The 17,154-nt window shown below is 31.5% G+C and overlaps 2 protein-coding genes across 4 annotated transcripts; both read left to right on the plus strand.

Moving 5' to 3' along the window:
• The first annotated feature begins 11,162 nt into the window (after positions 1 to 11,162).
• Positions 11,163 to 13,277, plus strand: LOC133693902 (microtubule-associated protein RP/EB family member 1C-like). Of its 2 annotated transcripts, XM_062115274.1 has the most exons (7): positions 11,178 to 11,263; positions 11,296 to 11,424; positions 11,517 to 11,672; positions 11,744 to 11,847; positions 12,230 to 12,437; positions 12,505 to 12,618; positions 12,730 to 13,277. In XM_062115274.1, the coding sequence occupies exons 2-7, from the start codon at positions 11,317 to 11,319 to the stop codon at positions 13,009 to 13,011; spliced, it is 972 nt and encodes a 323-aa protein (XP_061971258.1). In that variant the 5' UTR covers positions 11,178 to 11,263; positions 11,296 to 11,316; the 3' UTR covers positions 13,012 to 13,277. The 2 variants fall into 2 exon arrangements, with proteins under 2 accessions (XP_061971259.1, XP_061971258.1); XM_062115275.1 differs by having other exon boundaries at positions 11,163 to 11,424.
• Positions 13,278 to 13,985: 708 nt separating this feature from the next.
• On the plus strand, positions 13,986 to 16,094 carry LOC133693651 (ADP-ribosylation factor 1-like). 2 transcript variants are annotated; one of them, XM_062114907.1, is made up of 7 exons: positions 13,986 to 14,140; positions 14,240 to 14,395; positions 14,653 to 14,723; positions 14,945 to 15,064; positions 15,206 to 15,324; positions 15,589 to 15,670; positions 15,771 to 16,094. In XM_062114907.1, exons 2-7 carry the CDS (start codon positions 14,248 to 14,250, stop codon positions 15,774 to 15,776), a joined length of 546 nt encoding a protein of 181 aa, XP_061970891.1. In that variant the 5' UTR covers positions 13,986 to 14,140; positions 14,240 to 14,247; the 3' UTR covers positions 15,777 to 16,094. The 2 variants fall into 2 exon arrangements, with proteins under 2 accessions (XP_061970891.1, XP_061970893.1); XM_062114909.1 differs by having other exon boundaries at positions 14,013 to 14,140; positions 14,210 to 14,395.
• Positions 16,095 to 17,154: the final 1,060 nt, after the last annotated feature.

Below are 17,154 nucleotides of genomic sequence, written 5' to 3' on the forward strand. Positions count from 1 at the left end.
CAAAGAGAGAAAACATATTAGAGTTTTTTAGTAAATATAGAGAAAAATTAAGAAAATTATGTGAAAATTTGAGGGAAGAAAGGAAAAAAGAAAAAATTCATACAAGCTAAGGATTAAAAGCAGAGAACAAAGGGAAAGAAGTAACAATACCAGAAAAATAAAGTTGTATTATTCAAAAAGGTATACCTAAAACTTTGGTGAGATAGTGTAGTTCAATAGGCACACCACTTATTTAATGTTTTCCATGTCTGTGTTTTGTTTATTTGTTATTGATTCTGTTGATTTCATTTCAGTTTAGAAGTTGTATTTAGTATATTATTGTTCTTAGATTTAATATGCATTTGTTAAGAAAAGTAAGTTCAAAACATTTTTTAGTATATAACTTGATGATATACTAGATTATGGATCTTTTTGCTATTTAACATGATGTTAGGGCTAGTCTAGCATCGATATATGTTAAAGAAGGTGAAGAATAAATGTTAAAATTGATGTCACAATGTTCAAGGATCTTAAAGGTATACTTATGGATTTCTGTTGATAATATGGATGAATTCTTGGTTTGTTTCTTTTACATATTTTGTTTTACTTTTGAAAGTTTCATTAGGTTAGAATAAGCACAATTGAGATTGATTTGATAGGTTTAGATCTCATTTTTGGGTTTTAAGCCAGTTTCTAGGCTCAAGGTATTTCAAGGCAATTTCTGGATATTCTTGGGTTTGGTTTAAATGCTCTTAAGCTGAGATTTTCAATTTCATATGAACTAATATTTTTTGCTTGATTTATGTACTTTGGCTTGATTTATGTACTTTGATTGAAGCTAGGACCTGTATATAATTGTTTAATGCCATTGATTTACCTATTAATTGCTTATTATAGATTAATCGATCCTTAGAAGTTTGAATGTTCAGGTTTGTGTTCTTGGCTATCGGGCATGATTTCAAGCCATTCTTGATTTATTTTTCTTGTATAATACATCATTATTCTTCAATGGGACATGATTCATCTTATTTGCTTTCTATTTGGTGTAATTTGGTTTGTATCTTAGATTTAGCTTCTAGGTTCTTTAGCGTGTTCTTGATAAACATTCAATCGAAAATCAATTTAGATCTTCAATTTTTCTTTTCTATTCATGGGTCATGTATATGGGCTTATGGGCTTAGATTAAGAAGCTCAGCTCATGTGGCCAGGTTGAGTTCATCAAAGTTAAGAGGGTGTTTGGCATACCGAAATTTTTTAAAAAGAAAAATTGCATTTTTTTGTCCTTAAAAAAATTTTTATGCCTCTAATGTTTAGCTTAGAGCGTGTTTAGCCAACACAACCTTCTAATTTTTCAGCATTGTTTCTTTTTTTTAATATTTGCCAAACATAGTCGTTTTTTTAATTCAATTTTATGCATTCAAGGGATTATTTGCAATAATTTTTATGTTTCTTGTATTTTGCTCCTTTTTATTTAGTATTTGGGATTGTGACCTATATGCAACGTACTTTTCTAGTATTAAATACATCAATTTTTTTTAATAATAAATAGATATACAAAAACAACAAAAAAAATCTTTATTTTTTAAAAATACATTTAAATTTTTTAATTGCATATGACCAAGTCTCCCAAATAAAAATAATATTTGCATTAAAAAATATAACAAAAATACACGACATGATTTAGCATTTTTTTAAAAAAAAATCAAGAAAAAATAGTTTTAATAAACTTGTTATTAAATCAATATATATATAATCCATGAGAACTTGACCTCCATTTCAAAAACACCAAAAATTTAATTTGTTTATTTTGATATCAAAGATTACGAACTTATATGTAAGACGTATTCTCGATATTAAAAGAAACAAAAATTCAAAAATATATTTGGAATCAAGAATGGCTAGGCTTGAACTATAAATTCATGGTCCACTCTAGTAGAGTAGACCAACTTTTAACCAATAGACAAACCAATGGTAAGACAAAACATAATAGTGCCTTAATAATTAGACAAATAAACAATGTAGTTTACCTTAGGTAAGGTGTACTAGGGGTAATATCGTCCTCTATCTACACAACCAGTCCTCGTATTTAGACTCTAATGACTAGTTAGGGTTCCTATGATCGAAATACTAGGTAATGACTCCAAACCTTTTTAAATGATAAATGACAAGAATTTCTTATTCCTTTCATCCACACCTAAAGATCTCAACCCGGGAGGAAAATCACCGCGACACCTCACAAGTGCAACACTAATGTTGTGCTTTATTTTTATATATTTTTACCTACTCTTACTTTTAATTTTATACTAGTTTAGCTTAAATATTTCTATTTTATATAGTTTTTATTTATTTATTTATTTTTATATGTTGGAAGAAATAAATTCATAGAAGCTCATTTTGAAGCCAATTAAATGATAAAATCTACCTTGAAAAGATGGTGAACATGTTTTAGGAAAGAAAAAAAGGAAAAAAATTGAAATTTCCTATTGTAAAGATAGGAAATTTTTATACCAAAAATTTCAAGAACACATCTCAATAAATCAAATATAACTTTCTCTAAAGTTATTAGAATTATATGATATTTGTGTCCAATGAAATCTAAGAGAAACATCTACAAATTTTATGTTTATGACTTTCTAAAAATAAGTCATTCTAATAGCAAAAATAGAGCTCGAAATCAAGGGTCAGAATCTTTCAGTTTTGGAAGGAAAATCAAGAAAAAAAAATATCTTGAACCAAAGAAAGAGAAGGAGATCCAAGGATGGATACCAAGACAAGAGCTAAAGAAAAAGAAGGTTTTTTCACCATTAAAACTATCGAGAAAGATGAAGGGAGAACTAGAAGAAACTAGATGTTGTTATAGAGTGCTTCGTCAATTGATTTAGAGCAAACGAGTTTTGTTCTTCTCCTTAATTTTCCTTTGTTGTATTCTAATACGTACATGGTTTATTTCAGATTTATTATGAGTTTAATTTATTTTTTCAAGGGCTTTGATGTAATCTAGTTTTGATTATACAATTTAAATTCCAAGTTATTTTATTTTTAATTTCTTTCATGTTGAATGTGTATCCTTGATATTATTGCTTGTATTTTTTTGGCCAATTATTGTTTGATCTAATGAACCATAACAAGACTGATTAGTACTTAAAAGTGCATTTTTATCAAGGTTTTATATCATCATTTTGCACTTGAAGTATCAATATCTCCTTAACTACAACATTTTTTATAATAACATGTCTAATAATATAAAATACCTTTAATTTATGGTAAATGTTCATCTTAAATGCAGGCCTATCACATAAATCAAAAGATTGATTGATGAGTTTAAGTACTAAAATTGAGAAGACAAAGAGAGGGCTAAGCTTAGAAAAAAGATGCTGGTTGAATTCAAATTGGAACACCATTCGGTTATTGGATCATAACTGGAGTTGTAGAAGTTGGATTTAGGTCTGGTTTATATGGATAGAAAGCTAAGACATAGTAGGCCTAAAACTTTTATGAGGAGTCTAAGATTCAAAAGGACCGTTTTCAAGTTCAGATTGTAGCAACAACAGAAAAGTCAGAATCTGTCATGTAGCCTAGATACTGTTCAGTGTTCAGCCCATATCTCGAGTTCTAGAAGTCCAAATGACCTCATTTTTGTTTTGTTGGAAAGCTGAGACAATTTTCCAGAACTTTCATGAAGACTATTTGTTAAAATTATGATGTTAGCAATGTTGTTTTCTGCAAACAAGAAGGTAAGGATTGTTACCAAGTCAAGAGGTGGCCACCCACTCAACAATTAGTCATCAAATCAATAGTTCCAAATTTTGGCCTATAAAAGGAGGCATTTGCCATGCATTTAGGCATCTTGATTTTTAGATCAAGATTATTTCCTTACTTGCTTTCTTTCTTTGTAGTTTTAATGTTCTAGTTTTATTTCATGTTATAATTTCCTTAATCTCTTGTTTATGTCTTTCATTTCCTTTACTATACTTATATAATTATGTTCTCATCTTGTTTATTTATGTTTCTCTTATTCATAATGTTCAGCTAAGTTTGCATGGATATATACCTCCTTATGTTCCCCCTCCTAGAAGAAATCTTGAGGAAACTTTGCATGCATTTATTGAAAAAAAAAGTGACAATCAACACTCAAAATGCTCAAACTGTGGCTGATTTGAAAGATACTCTTGCAAAATTCACATCTACTCTCAGTTTTCAGGAGAAAGGTAAGTTTCCCATCTCAACCATAGCAAAATCTCAAGGGGCAATACAATGCAAATGCAAGTAGTTCTGAAAGCCAACACATGGATCAAGTCCAATCAGTCATTACTCTCTACAGTGGTAAGGTTATTGAAAAAACCATTCTTGAACCTTGTGAGAAAAATGATGAGTCAATCTCTAAGGGTAAGGAAGGGGTTAAACCTGAACATTGCAAAGAAAAAACTGATTCCTCACCAGTACTTTCATTTTCTCATGCCATGACCAAACAAAGGGAAGTCAATCACAATTCTGAAATCTTTGAAACTTTCAAACAGGAAGAAATCGAGGATGAAAAAGGCATCGAAAATTTTATTGCAGATCATTTGTCAAAATTAACAATAGATTCGACACTAACATCACACCAATTGATGATTACTTTCCTGATAAATATTTACTTTCTCTTAGTTCAATACCTTGGTCTCCTAATATTGACAGTTTTCTTGTTTCACGATTTTTGTAAGTTTATTTGGATACCCAAAACAAAAGAAAGTTTTTGAGCGACGTGCAAAACTTTTATTGGGATTACCCTTACCTATTCAAATATTGTCTTAATCAAATATATCAAAGATGCATTCTTGACAATGAGGTAAGTAGTGTCATGAAATTTTATCATTCTGAGGCATGTGGGGTCATTTCTCATCAAGAAAGACAACTGCAAAAATCTTACAAAGTGGATTTTATTGGCCCACCATGTTCAAGGACTCACATGCATTCTGCAAAACCTGTGAAAATTGTCAAAAGGTGGGATTTATTTCAAAACATAGAGAGTCTTTAGATAATTTTCTATTGACTTTTAAGTCTCATCATAGTAGAGATGTGCATCGTGCAATTCATGATTTATAGTCGTATTTTTATAAAGAACATGCTCATCATAGTCTTGGGAATCTGACTAAAAAAGACCATGTTTGTCAGTTTTTAAGAAAACTAGATGGGAAGCATATCCCCGACCTATAGAGGACGTTTGGACGTAAAACCAAGGGAAGATGTGAGCCACAATTACAACTACTTGTACACATACATATTTTCAAAAAAAAAGAAAGAGAGAGAGACACTCCAGCTAACCTACATTTAGGTGGTATGATTGTATTTTTAATTTCTCATATATAAAATCTTCTCTTCCTTCCCTTCATTTCTACTCAACCCACACATTCAATAGATATAGAAGTGTGTAGAAATGTCAGGTTCCTCAAGTAATCATATAAGAAATATTTGTGTTTTCGGTGGATCCAGTCCTGGGAAAGAAAAAGAGTTTGTAGAATTAGCAAATCATCTTGATCGAGTACTAGCTGAGAGAAAGATCCATTTAGTGTATGGAGGAGGTAGCCTTGGGTTAATGAGGGGTGTGTCAATAACTGTATTTTTAGGAGGCAGTCAAGTTTTGGGGGTTGTCCCCAAAGCTTTAGCAAAAGAGGACATCATTGGAAAAACAATTGGAGAAGAACTACATGTCTCCACAATGTCTAATTGAATGAATGCAATGTTTAACCATGTTGACGCCTTCATTGCCTTACCAGGTGATCTGGGCATATTAGAAGAGATCTTTCATATTTTCTCTTGGGCCCAACTGCACATTCACCATAAACCTATAGGTTTGTTAAATGTTAATGGTTTTTATGATAATTTGTTGTCTTTTCTTGATCAAGTTGTGGAACAGAAATTTCTAACATCTTCGGTATGACAAATCATAATCTCTGCTGCTACTGCTGAACAATTGATTGACCAACTACAATCTTTCATCCTTGTACTTGATCCCTCTATGAGTCGCATAAATTGGTCAACTATGAAAAGCTGTAAAAAGCTTAGATTGGATTTGAGCCTTCATTTGTGAAACCTTGTGTCTTTTGGTTTTATTAATAGCATAATATTTATGTTTTATTGTTTCTTATATTTGTTTAAGTGTGTTTCAAGTTTGTCAGTAGTCATTGTTTTAGATGATTTCTTCTATACTCTATCTTTCTACCTTAGAACATTGAGGACAATGTTTCGTTTTAGTTGGGGGGGAGGGCAGTAGTTGATATTAAAAAAAAATAACTAACTGTGTTTTTTATTATTAAAATCATTTGCAAAACTGTTGTTAGTAAGATGACAAAGTAAAGGAGGAACTTTAGTGACTCTTGAAACGCATCTTAGCAAATATTCTTAACAAGATTTATCAGAATACTTCTTGAAATATTCAGGTTTACAAACTCTCGCATTGTTATCACTTGATTCTACTCATATACTCATTTAACAAGTATTCTTAAACCTTCATTTTCACACACACACTTTAACATATGATTGTGGGTTGCATATTAGATTATTACATTATTTATGTTCTTTTGTTAAAGGTAACAACTAAGGGAAATGGATAGCATATAATTTGTAAAAAAACAAATTGATAATATTGATGATAATAAAAATATAGATAAGTTTTGTTTTGTAGCCTCCCTAACATAAGTAATTAAGCTTGAAGGGGTGTTTTAACACCTAATACCCTAAAATCAACTTACTTGGGAGCTATTGACCTAGTGCTTATTACATGAGTTAAGGAGAAAAGCTTAAGGAAATCAAACATTGCATTATCTACGTATCAGTATCTACAACCCGAGTTACTAAACTCGAAGGGGTGTCTTAATACCTAATGCCTTAAAACAAACTGGTCTGGGAGTCATTAGCCAAAACCTTGTTACATGAGTTAAAGATGCATTATGTTTTAAGTTATATGTATATATATTAAAAAAAAAGGAAAAAAATATAATAATCCTAACCCAAAAAAGTTAACCTTAGAAAAACATTAGAACAAAATATTATTTTCTTCCAACAAAAGCCCCATCATCTATGTTTTCATACATTGAAAACATAAAAAGAAGGTTTATTAATATCTTGTTTCAACAGTATGAAGCATATATATAAATTTAATGAGAGTTTGTTTATTTGGATAGATTAATGGAAGTTGAATGATGAATGCCTTACTTTGTGGAACTTGCAAATTGTTTTTCTATTTTAACGCTTGATTACTAGGGACTAGTAATAAGCTGGTTGGGGGGTGTGATTATTACTTAAAAGTGCATTTTTATCAAGGTTTTATATCATCATTTTGCACTTGAAGTATTAATATCTCCTTAACTAGAGCATGTTTTATAATAACATGTCTAATAATATAAGATACCTTTAATTTATGATAAATATTCATCTTAAATGCAGGCCTATCACATAAATCAAAGGATTGATTGATGAGTTTAACTACTAAAATTGAGAAGACAAAGAAAGGGCTAAGCTTAGAAAAGAGATACTGGTTGAATTCAAATTGGAACACCATTCGGTTATTGAATCATAACTAGAGACTTGGATTTAGTTCTGGTTTATATGGATAGAAAGCTAAGACATAGGTCTAAAACTTTCATGAGGAGTCCAAGATTCAAAAGGACCGTTTTCAAGTTTAAATTGTAGCAACAACAGAGAAGTCAGAATCTATCCTACAGCTCAGACATTGTTCAGTGTTCAACCTATATCTCGAGTTCTAAAAGTCCAAATGACCTCATTCTTGTTGTTGGAAAGCTGAGATAATTTTCCAAAACTTTCATGAAGATTATCTGTTAAAATTTTGATGTTAGCAATGATATTTTCTACAAACAAGAAGATATGGATTGTTACCAAGTCAAGAGGTGGCCACCCACTCAACAATTAGTCATCAAATCAATAGTTCCAAATTTTGGCCTATAAAAGGAGGCATTTGCCATGCATTTAGACATCTTGGTTTTCAGATCAAGATCATTTCGTTACTTGCTTTCTTTGTTTGTAGTTTTAATGTTCTAGTTTTATTTCATGTTATAATTTTCTTAATCTCTTATTTATGCCTTTCATTTCCTTTACTATACTTTTATAATTATGTTCTCATCTTATTTATTTATGTTTTTCTTATTCATAATGTTCAGCTAAGTTTAATATGTCAAGGTGAAAAGGTTTCACTAATGGTATAAGAATAAGTATAGTGTAAACTCAACATAGACTTTAATGTTTGATACTAACATGTTTTTTATTTGTTATCTTATTCACTCTTAATACTTTGCTTGTTAAATGGTTAATCTAGATTTATGTTGTATAATAAGTATAGTGTAAACTCAACATAGACTTTAATGTTTGATACTAACATGTTTTTTATTTGTTATCTTATTCACTCTTAATACTTTGCTTGTTAAATGGTTAATCTAGATTTATGTTGTATAAGCCTTGGTACAACAAATACTTGATCCTTTCATAACCAACTATATGGTATAACCGACACCTGTGTTATGAAAGGAACTTGATTTGTTATTAACATAAATTAACATCATGAATACCTGACAACATTTACAAGTATTAGAATTATTCGAATAAGATAACTAATGTAATCATGTTAACAATTTATAATCCGATTGGAACCTTCTTTATGTGTGGTGTTTCCAGTTGAATAATAAAAAAAGTTTATATTATACTTATATGAAATACCATTAGTGGATCCTCTAACATTGACATTGTTTTTATTGTTTAATTCTCACATTAATCTCACATCTCAAAAATCTCTTTAACTCATTATTATTATTTATAATTTATATAGTTCACCTTCCTGTGGTTCGACCCTAATCTTGCCGGGTTATTTATTACTTCGACACTCTTGCACTTGGGATAAGACATCAATCTTTTTATCGTGTCAAAGACTTAGAGGAAATTTATGACTAAAAGCTTCCAAAACTAAACATCATTAGTTGAGCGAAAGATAGAGATACTTTACGGCGATAAATGTGATTTTAGATTAAGAAAAACCCAAAGAACTTAATGAATTTTCAAATAATTAAATTTACATAGAGATATGTTGAATTATTAGGTGAAAATATTTTTAATGTTGTTTGAGAGAAAATATTGAATAATTAAGGGATCTTTTAATCATCAACATGAAAATTTAAAATTTTATAACAAGGAATAATAAATTGTGTAGGATTAACTAGGTGAAATTAAAATCTCTAGATTTATTTGAATTATCTCTACAACCTTAAGCTTATTTTCTATTTCTTTTAATTTACTTTTATCAAATAATTTAGTTTAATTTGGGAGGTCAACCCTATAAAATCTTGGTTTAATTTCTAAATGGTAATTAATTTGATATATTTCAATACTTAATAGTATAATTAGTCATTGTTGGTTCGACATTCTTTTCTTCACAAAAACTATATTATTTGTTATGATTTTGTTCACTTGCAAATATTATCACACCAGCTAACATGTTGTTTAAAAACAAGAAATTTTAATTATGAACTCAAAATTTGATGTATATATTTAATAAAAGTAAATCGAGAATTATATATGCCAATAAATATTAAAAAGAAACTTTAATGTTAACTAAAAACAAAGTCATGAAGTTAACAAAATAAAAAACAAATAAAGATATCTAGTTTACGCCGAGAGGAGCCCTTTAATGTTTTCACTTAATTATATTACATTAATTAGTTTTATATGGATAGCAACAATTAAAATTGAAATCATTCTAACTAAAATTTCTTTATCTCATTAATGTGCTTTTATATATATATATAAATGTTTTATCAAAATATTTATTTCTTATACAACATCCTATCACTATTCCCAAAGCAAGTCTAAATTTAAAATAAAAATATATATCATTATGATAATTTCAATGAGAGCATATTAAAAAATATAAAAAAATACTACAAGGCTAATGCCAATGTTAAGTTGAAAAATAAATTGAAAAATATTTTTCACTGTTTGGCTATATTATTGAAAATGAGCTAGAAAATCACTTATTAATTGTTTTTTTAAGTTTATTAAAAGAATGACCAAAACTCACAAATAAAAAAGTTGAAGGAATATGAAATTGAAAAGAATTCTAATTTTATAAATTATTTCAAATAAAACAAATAGCAATCAAAATAATAAGGACTAGATAAAAAAGTTGAAGGAGAATAGAATTGAAAACAAATCAAATTTCATAAATGATTTCATATAAAATAAATATCAATTAAAAGAATGGACATCGAATCTAACATATATATATATATATATATATATATATATATATATATATATATAAGAGGATGAAATTGAAAAACAATCCAATAAAATAAATAGCAATCAAAAGAATAGAGATCAAATCTTATAAATAAAAAAATTCAATGAAGAAAAGGATAAGAGAAAAAAAAATGAGGATTAAAGTTAATATAAAAATCAAATTAAATCAAATTCTATTGTATGAAATTAAAAAAATGATTCAAAACAAAATATATAACAATCAAAAGATTGAGGACCAAGTCTAATATAATAAGAAAATAACATGATATTTTTGAATTTTCTACAACTTCTGAAAAATATATTCCGTTTAAAATAAAAGAAAAATATTTTATTGGAAACAAGCAAAAAAATTTTTAATTGGAAAATATTTGTCATTAACCAACTTTTTTAATGGTAAATAAATATAAAAAAGTTTGAAAAGTAATTTTCAAGAAACTACTTTTCATGAAATAAATGAGGCCTAAGATGATATGCATGTTATGAGTGATTTCAATATACAATAAAATTATAAGTTACTTAAGAATTCTGGTGTCTAAAAAACTTTTAGATGTAAAACAAAAATAAGAAAATCATGTTAACTAAGTTTGAGAAATTAAATAGTCTTTCAGAACATTTTTTTCTAGATTATTGGTGGATTTTAGGCTTACATATTAATATTGAAATCTTATAGTATTGATATTCAATCAAAAGTTAAATTATTAAATATAGCAATAAGATAAGTTATGTATACGTTAAAAAAAAAGGAAGGTTTAATTACCAAAAAGTGGATCAAGAAAATCCCATAAATATTTGGGCTCATTTGAAGCTTCAGGCCCATATAACTGAGCGGCATCTAAAAAAAAAATCCCGGTGCGGACATCAACGGTTAGTTCCTGGCATAGGCTTTCAGCATTTTGAATTCCAAAAAGAGTCCGCTCTACTCTCTTTTTAAACTCTCTTTCCTTCTCTCTCCAAAAACACACACTCACACAAACCTCACTCACTCAAAGCGTCAAAAATTGAGAGAGAGAGAGAGAGAGAGAGAGAGAGAGAGAGAGAGAGAGAGAGAGAGAGATGGCAAGCAACATCGGCATGATGGATTCGGCTTATTTCGTAGGCAGATCTGAGATCCTCTGTTGGATTAACTCCACGCTTCAACTCAATCTGTCCAAAGTCGAAGAAGTAATTAAATCCTTACACGTTGATTCTATTGTTTCTCTCTCTAAGTCTTCCCTGATTTACTTATTTCTTTTCTTTTTCTTTTTGTTTTGTAGGCATGCTCTGGTGCGGTGCACTGTCAGTTAATGGATTCGGTTCATCCAGGAATGGTGCCGATGCACAAAGTCAATTTCGACGCCAAAAACGAGTACGAAATGATTCAAAACTATAAGGTCCTTCAGGATGTGTTTAACAAGCTGAAGATCACTAAGGTTTGTATTATTTATGTATGTATTCCAGATCTTGAATGTTTCCTTCGTTTAATTTACCTTTTCTTTTTCAGTATATAGAGGTGAGTAAGCTGGTGAAAGGCAGGCCGCTTGATAACTTGGAGTTTATGCAGTGGATGAAGCGATATTGTGATTCTGTCAACGGAGGACTTGTCAAGTAAATTTATTTATTTTCCATTTAATGATTTTTATTGTTCTTTGGATGTGGTGTTAGGGTTTATCGAGCCATTGAATTTACTGAGTTGAGTTCAAGTATTACACCGACCTCTGCTATGTTGGGTGTAGAAATTGTTTTAAAAATTGTTTTTTTTTTAATTTAAATTTGGAGTAAAATCTCTTTAAAATGGGCAATCCCTTTGCTTTTGGCATGATGGGACTTCGAACGGTTTAAATAAACTTCTGCTCTCTCACAGTATGTTGAGATAAACTATTTACAACTGATACAAGGCCTCTATAGCCACCTGTACAACCATCGTAGACAGAGTGTGTCCTATTTTTAAATGCCGGGGTGATTTACTTGTATCTGCTTCTGTGTTTAGTTACAATCCACTGGAAAGGAGAGAAGCTTGCAAGGGAGGGAAAGAAGCAAGCAAGAAATGTCCACAGTCTCAAGCTTCAAGCAAGGGATCCACAGCTGCTCCCAAAGTTCAGTCCTCTCACAATGCTCGAAGGAATGATGTGTCCTCTTCAAATCAATCTGTGAAGGCTTCTAAACCTTCTTGTCCAGTGCCTGCATATGATGCACAGGTACATATTATTTGAAGGATGGAACTTTGATAACATTTAGAATCTAATAATAGAAATTGATATGCAGATCACCGAGTTGAAGTTGTCAGTGGATAGCCTTGAGAAGGAGAGGGACTTTTACTTTGCAAAGCTGAGAGATATTGAGATTTTGTGTCAGAGCCCTGGGATTGAAAACCTACCAGTACTGTTTCTGCTCTAAAAATACCCATGGAGGCATTTCTATCAGATTGTTTAGCTTACTAACTAACTATTCTCCCAAGTTCTAAATCGTCATGTCGTGTTTTTTCCACAGGTTGTTGCAGCGATGAAGAGAATCCTTTATTCTACTGACGATGATGCATCAGTATTGGCAGAAGCTCAAGCCATGGTGTCACTTCACCAGAAGGAAGCAGAGTACTTGAGTCCCATTGCTGAGGTATCAACAGAGGAAAAGGAGAATTCAGATCCTCAAAAGAGAAAGAACATTGTCAATCTTGGTGTTGATGCTGTAGGCATCTCAACATTGTCACCGAGGCAAAGGCTTTCTGATGCTGCAGATGTCCGTTGTAGTGGGTCACCCCTCATGACATACTGATTTTTGACTCTGTATTCTTAAAATTCATCTTCTGCCATAATGTTTCCATCTTCAAACGTATGTAGCTACAGTCCTAAATCTACTGCATTTTGAGCCCTTTTAGCTTACCTACAGTCCTGATGCTACACATGTAGATGTTACGTGTATAGCTCAGGAAGTAATAGCAAGACAATCGATTTCAACAGCTTATACTTGTTTTGAGAGTATGAGTTTTGCTTGTGCTGTGACTTGAAAGAAATAGCTATCATATTTTCCTTTCCCCTTTCTGTCTTGTGTTCTTTTCCAACATTTGGGTTGCCTTTTGTTCTCTTTGTTACTTGCTCGCAATTTCTGATTGGTCCAAGCAAATGCTAGACATGGACGAACAAAAATTTGCAGCAGATTTTTTACCTTAAAATTCGACAAATCAAGTCCCCAACATCTTCTCGAACCATTAAAATGCAGGATTCCAGTCTCTATCCTATGGGATAAACAATAACATTCGTGCAAGTTCTTTGATCAAGAAACAGCTGCTTAGAAATGGAAAAACATAAGTGTGTCTTAAGCCCTTAATAGACTTTCTTTAATACGAGACCCCTGTAGGAGAACGAACACCCAACATGTATTTACCATCCTGCATTGAGATATAGCATGCTGGCATTAGTGTACAAATCAACCTGAACAAGAATTTGAGCTGCTCACAGCCCATCTAACAAGACCAAAAGGCTCATTTTATAGTGCAGAATACTCACAGTTATTTTTTAAAAATGTTTTTTATTTGAAAATATATCAAAATAATATAATACTGTAAGGAATCATCATAGATAAGATAGAAGCACGATTGTGGTCTAGCTATTCTCGTGCGTAGGACCAATTTATATACGTTTTCCTACTCAACTTGGAAACTGAATCACAGCCATTCCATCCCACTAACCCCACAGCTTCAAATCAATGTCAAATATCTGATATGAGAGAATATAGCTAGCCACTACCGAAAGCAAAACAAAGCTAGATCCCTTTATTCTTCTATTTCCTTTAAAGAATCCTATTCTCTTCCACTTTTTACCGAGATCATGTCTCTTGTTGCATATATAATTTGCAGGCAACTCTCATTTGCATCACTTCTTTTTCCTCCAAGTTGTAATTCAAGGTAAAGCAAATCCAACTCTTCATTTTCTTTTCCAGTCTGAACTTTTTGTTCTATTTTCATTTGTGCAAGTTGGTCTTCGTCCAAATTGTTTTGAACTAGGTGAAGCAATGGGAATGGCAATATCTAGACTCGTGAAGTTACTCTTTGCAAGGAAAGAAATGAGGATCCTGATGGTGGGTCTAGATGCTGCAGGGAAAACAACTATCCTCTACAAGTTGAAGCTTGGAGAGATTGTTACTACCATACCTACAATAGGTAATCGATAATCCACTAATACACCAAGTTATTCTATCATTTCTAGCAATCAGACTAACATTAGAATAACAGAATTTCGATTCCTGCTCTTATAGTTGAATTTGATTTTCGATTTAATGGATTTAATCAATAAACAAACATCTTTCTTGCAAAATATTGTTCTTCATCATTTCAATGGATGATGAAGAACATATCCAGAGAACGAAAATTTTAACAGGAAATCTAAGTGGTTTTATTGACTGGTTTTTGATGACCAGGGTTCAACGTGGAAACTGTTGAATACAAAAACGTTAGTTTCACTGTCTGGGATGTTGGAGGACAGGATAAGGTACAAAATTCTTGTTTAGATATATGCAATTGCAGGCACTTAGTAAAGAACTTGCCAACCATATCTGCACATTTGCATGTGATCCAATGTTTTCTTCTTCTTCTTCTTCTTCTTCTTCTTCTTCAATTGGAGGAGTTTATTATTCAGAGGTATACATCTACTTACATTGAAAACATCTTCTTCCCTTTTTCTCTCCTTTTTCCTAACCCTTGATCATGTAGATTCGACCGTTATGGAGACACTACTTCCAGAACACCCAGGGCCTTATATTTGTGGTGGATAGCAATGACAGAGAAAGGGTTACAGAAGCCAGAGATGAGCTTCATCGAATGCTGAGCGAGGTGCGTTGTATCGTCTAAACAATTTGAAGCAATAGCTTTTCAGTTTGACTTCTAGATATTTAAGAAAATCCTGTACAAGAGAATTCATTGAGGCCAGAAACTCAAAATAAACTGCACATCAATTTCATGTTATTATTGCAGGATGAACTGCGTGATGCGACACTGCTTATTTTTGCCAATAAGCAAGACCTTCCAAATGCTATGAGTGTCTCAGAAATCACTGATAAGCTTGGTTTGCACTCTTTGCGCCAGCGTCGTTGGTAAATACTTTACATTAATCTAATCCATTCATCTGAACCCTGAGTGTTGCAACAAAGCTTCAAGTCATGTCATGCTTTACAGCCTTGAGTTTAAGGTCCAAACCCTGACTAATGAATCATAATATATCAATCATTTGCTGATATGATCACGAGAAACTACATTCAGTGAAACTGATCTAGGAACCAGAAACATATGGTACCTAGTTTATCAGATTGAGCTATCAATTTCTTTTGACTGGCGGCATTTGGGAATTGGCTTGTTAGGTACATTCAGGCTGCTTGCGCCACCTCTGGCCAAGGACTATACGAAGGTCTTGATTGGCTGTCAAGCAATATCTCTAGCAAGGCAAGTTCATCAAAGCTCCATTAATCCATTCACTAGCTAACCTGTGACCTCATTATTTTTACAGAAACAAGCCTCCAATAATGTTCATATTTCCTTACAGGCATGATCAAATAAGCATGGAAGTTGCTTTCCATGTCGTAGCCGGTCGCTATTGCTATCCACAAAGCTAGCTAGCTAGCTAAGTAAAGGAGTTTATTCTTCACAAAAGATGCATGTAATCAGAATTTCACGTGGTGATGTGATTCTAAACAACTAGTACTACAGCTTTTGGTATAACTTGTGTTACAGAAAATTGAGTGCTGGTGTTTTAGCTTATGTGATCGGACGTCATCAGTCCGATCTCTTACAGGAGCTGTCCGGGATAACTAACTTGTAAAATGCACATGTTTATCATAAAAGGTCACCTTAATCTCTGTTTTTAGAATTTTCTCACACATATAAAAATTCCCTGCTGTTATACAAAACAATACATTATGCTTACCAGCTCTTTCGGATGAGAAGTGCTTTCAACTTTTATCCTATATTTTCGATCGTGTTAACTAAATGCTCATTGAAACAAGATAAACGAGGAGGCTGAATGCTCTTGTTAATTTGGGATGCATTGATGCTGTTGGAAAAATTAGAGGTGATCAGAATTACCTTCGAGTTTGCAGAAAGATTCTCCAAGCCCCAAAATCAACCTCCTTGTTAACGCCATTCAGTGTAATATTACAATGAAGAAACGCTAGATTCCATAGCTTAGATGTTTAACTAGTTTATCTCCGGCGCTTTTGCTGTGGGTTGGAACTAAGTTTTTTTGGAACCTGAAAAATTAATATATGGAGTTTCATAATCTTTTTTGCTTATTTTATTACATGCTAAAAAATATAAAAACAGATTTATAGTCGACTCAATGCCATATAATAAAAATTTAACATTAAAAGATGAAAAAAAAACCAAAAAATAATTATAATAATAATAAAAAAAGGCCACTAAGGGTCTAATACCAAAAAGTCCAAATACATGGGTTAGAGGCAGGCACACATTCTTGGGTTTGTATTTTTTTTGTGCTTTTAATAAGGACGGATGATCTTTATGAAAAAAATACATTACGTTCCACCAATCTTAAACCTGCAACCTCGACATTATATCACGCGTTAGCCATTAAGCTATGCCATGAAATTGTTTACCAACAATTAAAAACATATATCAACCTGCTTCAAAATTCATATGAGCAATTAAATCGACCCAATGTCTTTTACTTATTTATAGCTTATAATATAGCAAAAAAATGTTTTCCGAGTAAAGTGTAAGGTTCTGCATTATTCTTCCTTACTGATATGTTTAATAGTTACATCTTCCTGAATTAGGTTTTGGATAATTGATTTTTTTTTCCACCTTTTCTAGATCTAGGAGATATTGGTGGTTTGTAGCCAAATTATCACCTTCGTCACTAAGTTTGGGTGATTTATACTATAGTTAATGATTATATTTCTTGGTGTCTA

Source organism: Populus nigra, chromosome 5 (genome assembly GCF_951802175.1).
Source record: "Populus nigra chromosome 5, ddPopNigr1.1, whole genome shotgun sequence".
NCBI classification, from domain to species: Eukaryota; Viridiplantae; Streptophyta; class Magnoliopsida; order Malpighiales; family Salicaceae; genus Populus; species Populus nigra.

Bases quoted from the DNA above. Each gene is read 5' to 3' on its own strand.
- LOC133693902 (XM_062115275.1), top strand. From the start codon at position 11,317: ATGGCAAGCAACATCGGCATGATGGATTCGGCTTATTTCGTAGGCAGA. The intron at 11,425-11,516 runs GTAATTAAATCC...TTTGTTTTGTAG, and splicing joins ATCTGTCCAAAGTCGAAGAA to GCATGCTCTGGTGCGGTGCA. The intron at 11,673-11,743 runs GTTTGTATTATT...TTTCTTTTTCAG, and splicing joins ACAAGCTGAAGATCACTAAG to TATATAGAGGTGAGTAAGCT.
- LOC133693651 (XM_062114907.1), top strand. From the start codon at position 14,248: ATGGGAATGGCAATATCTAGACTCGTGAAGTTACTCTTTGCAAGGAAA. The intron at 14,396-14,652 runs GTAATCGATAAT...TTTGATGACCAG, and splicing joins TACTACCATACCTACAATAG to GGTTCAACGTGGAAACTGTT. The intron at 15,065-15,205 runs GTGCGTTGTATC...TTATTATTGCAG, and splicing joins TTCATCGAATGCTGAGCGAG to GATGAACTGCGTGATGCGAC.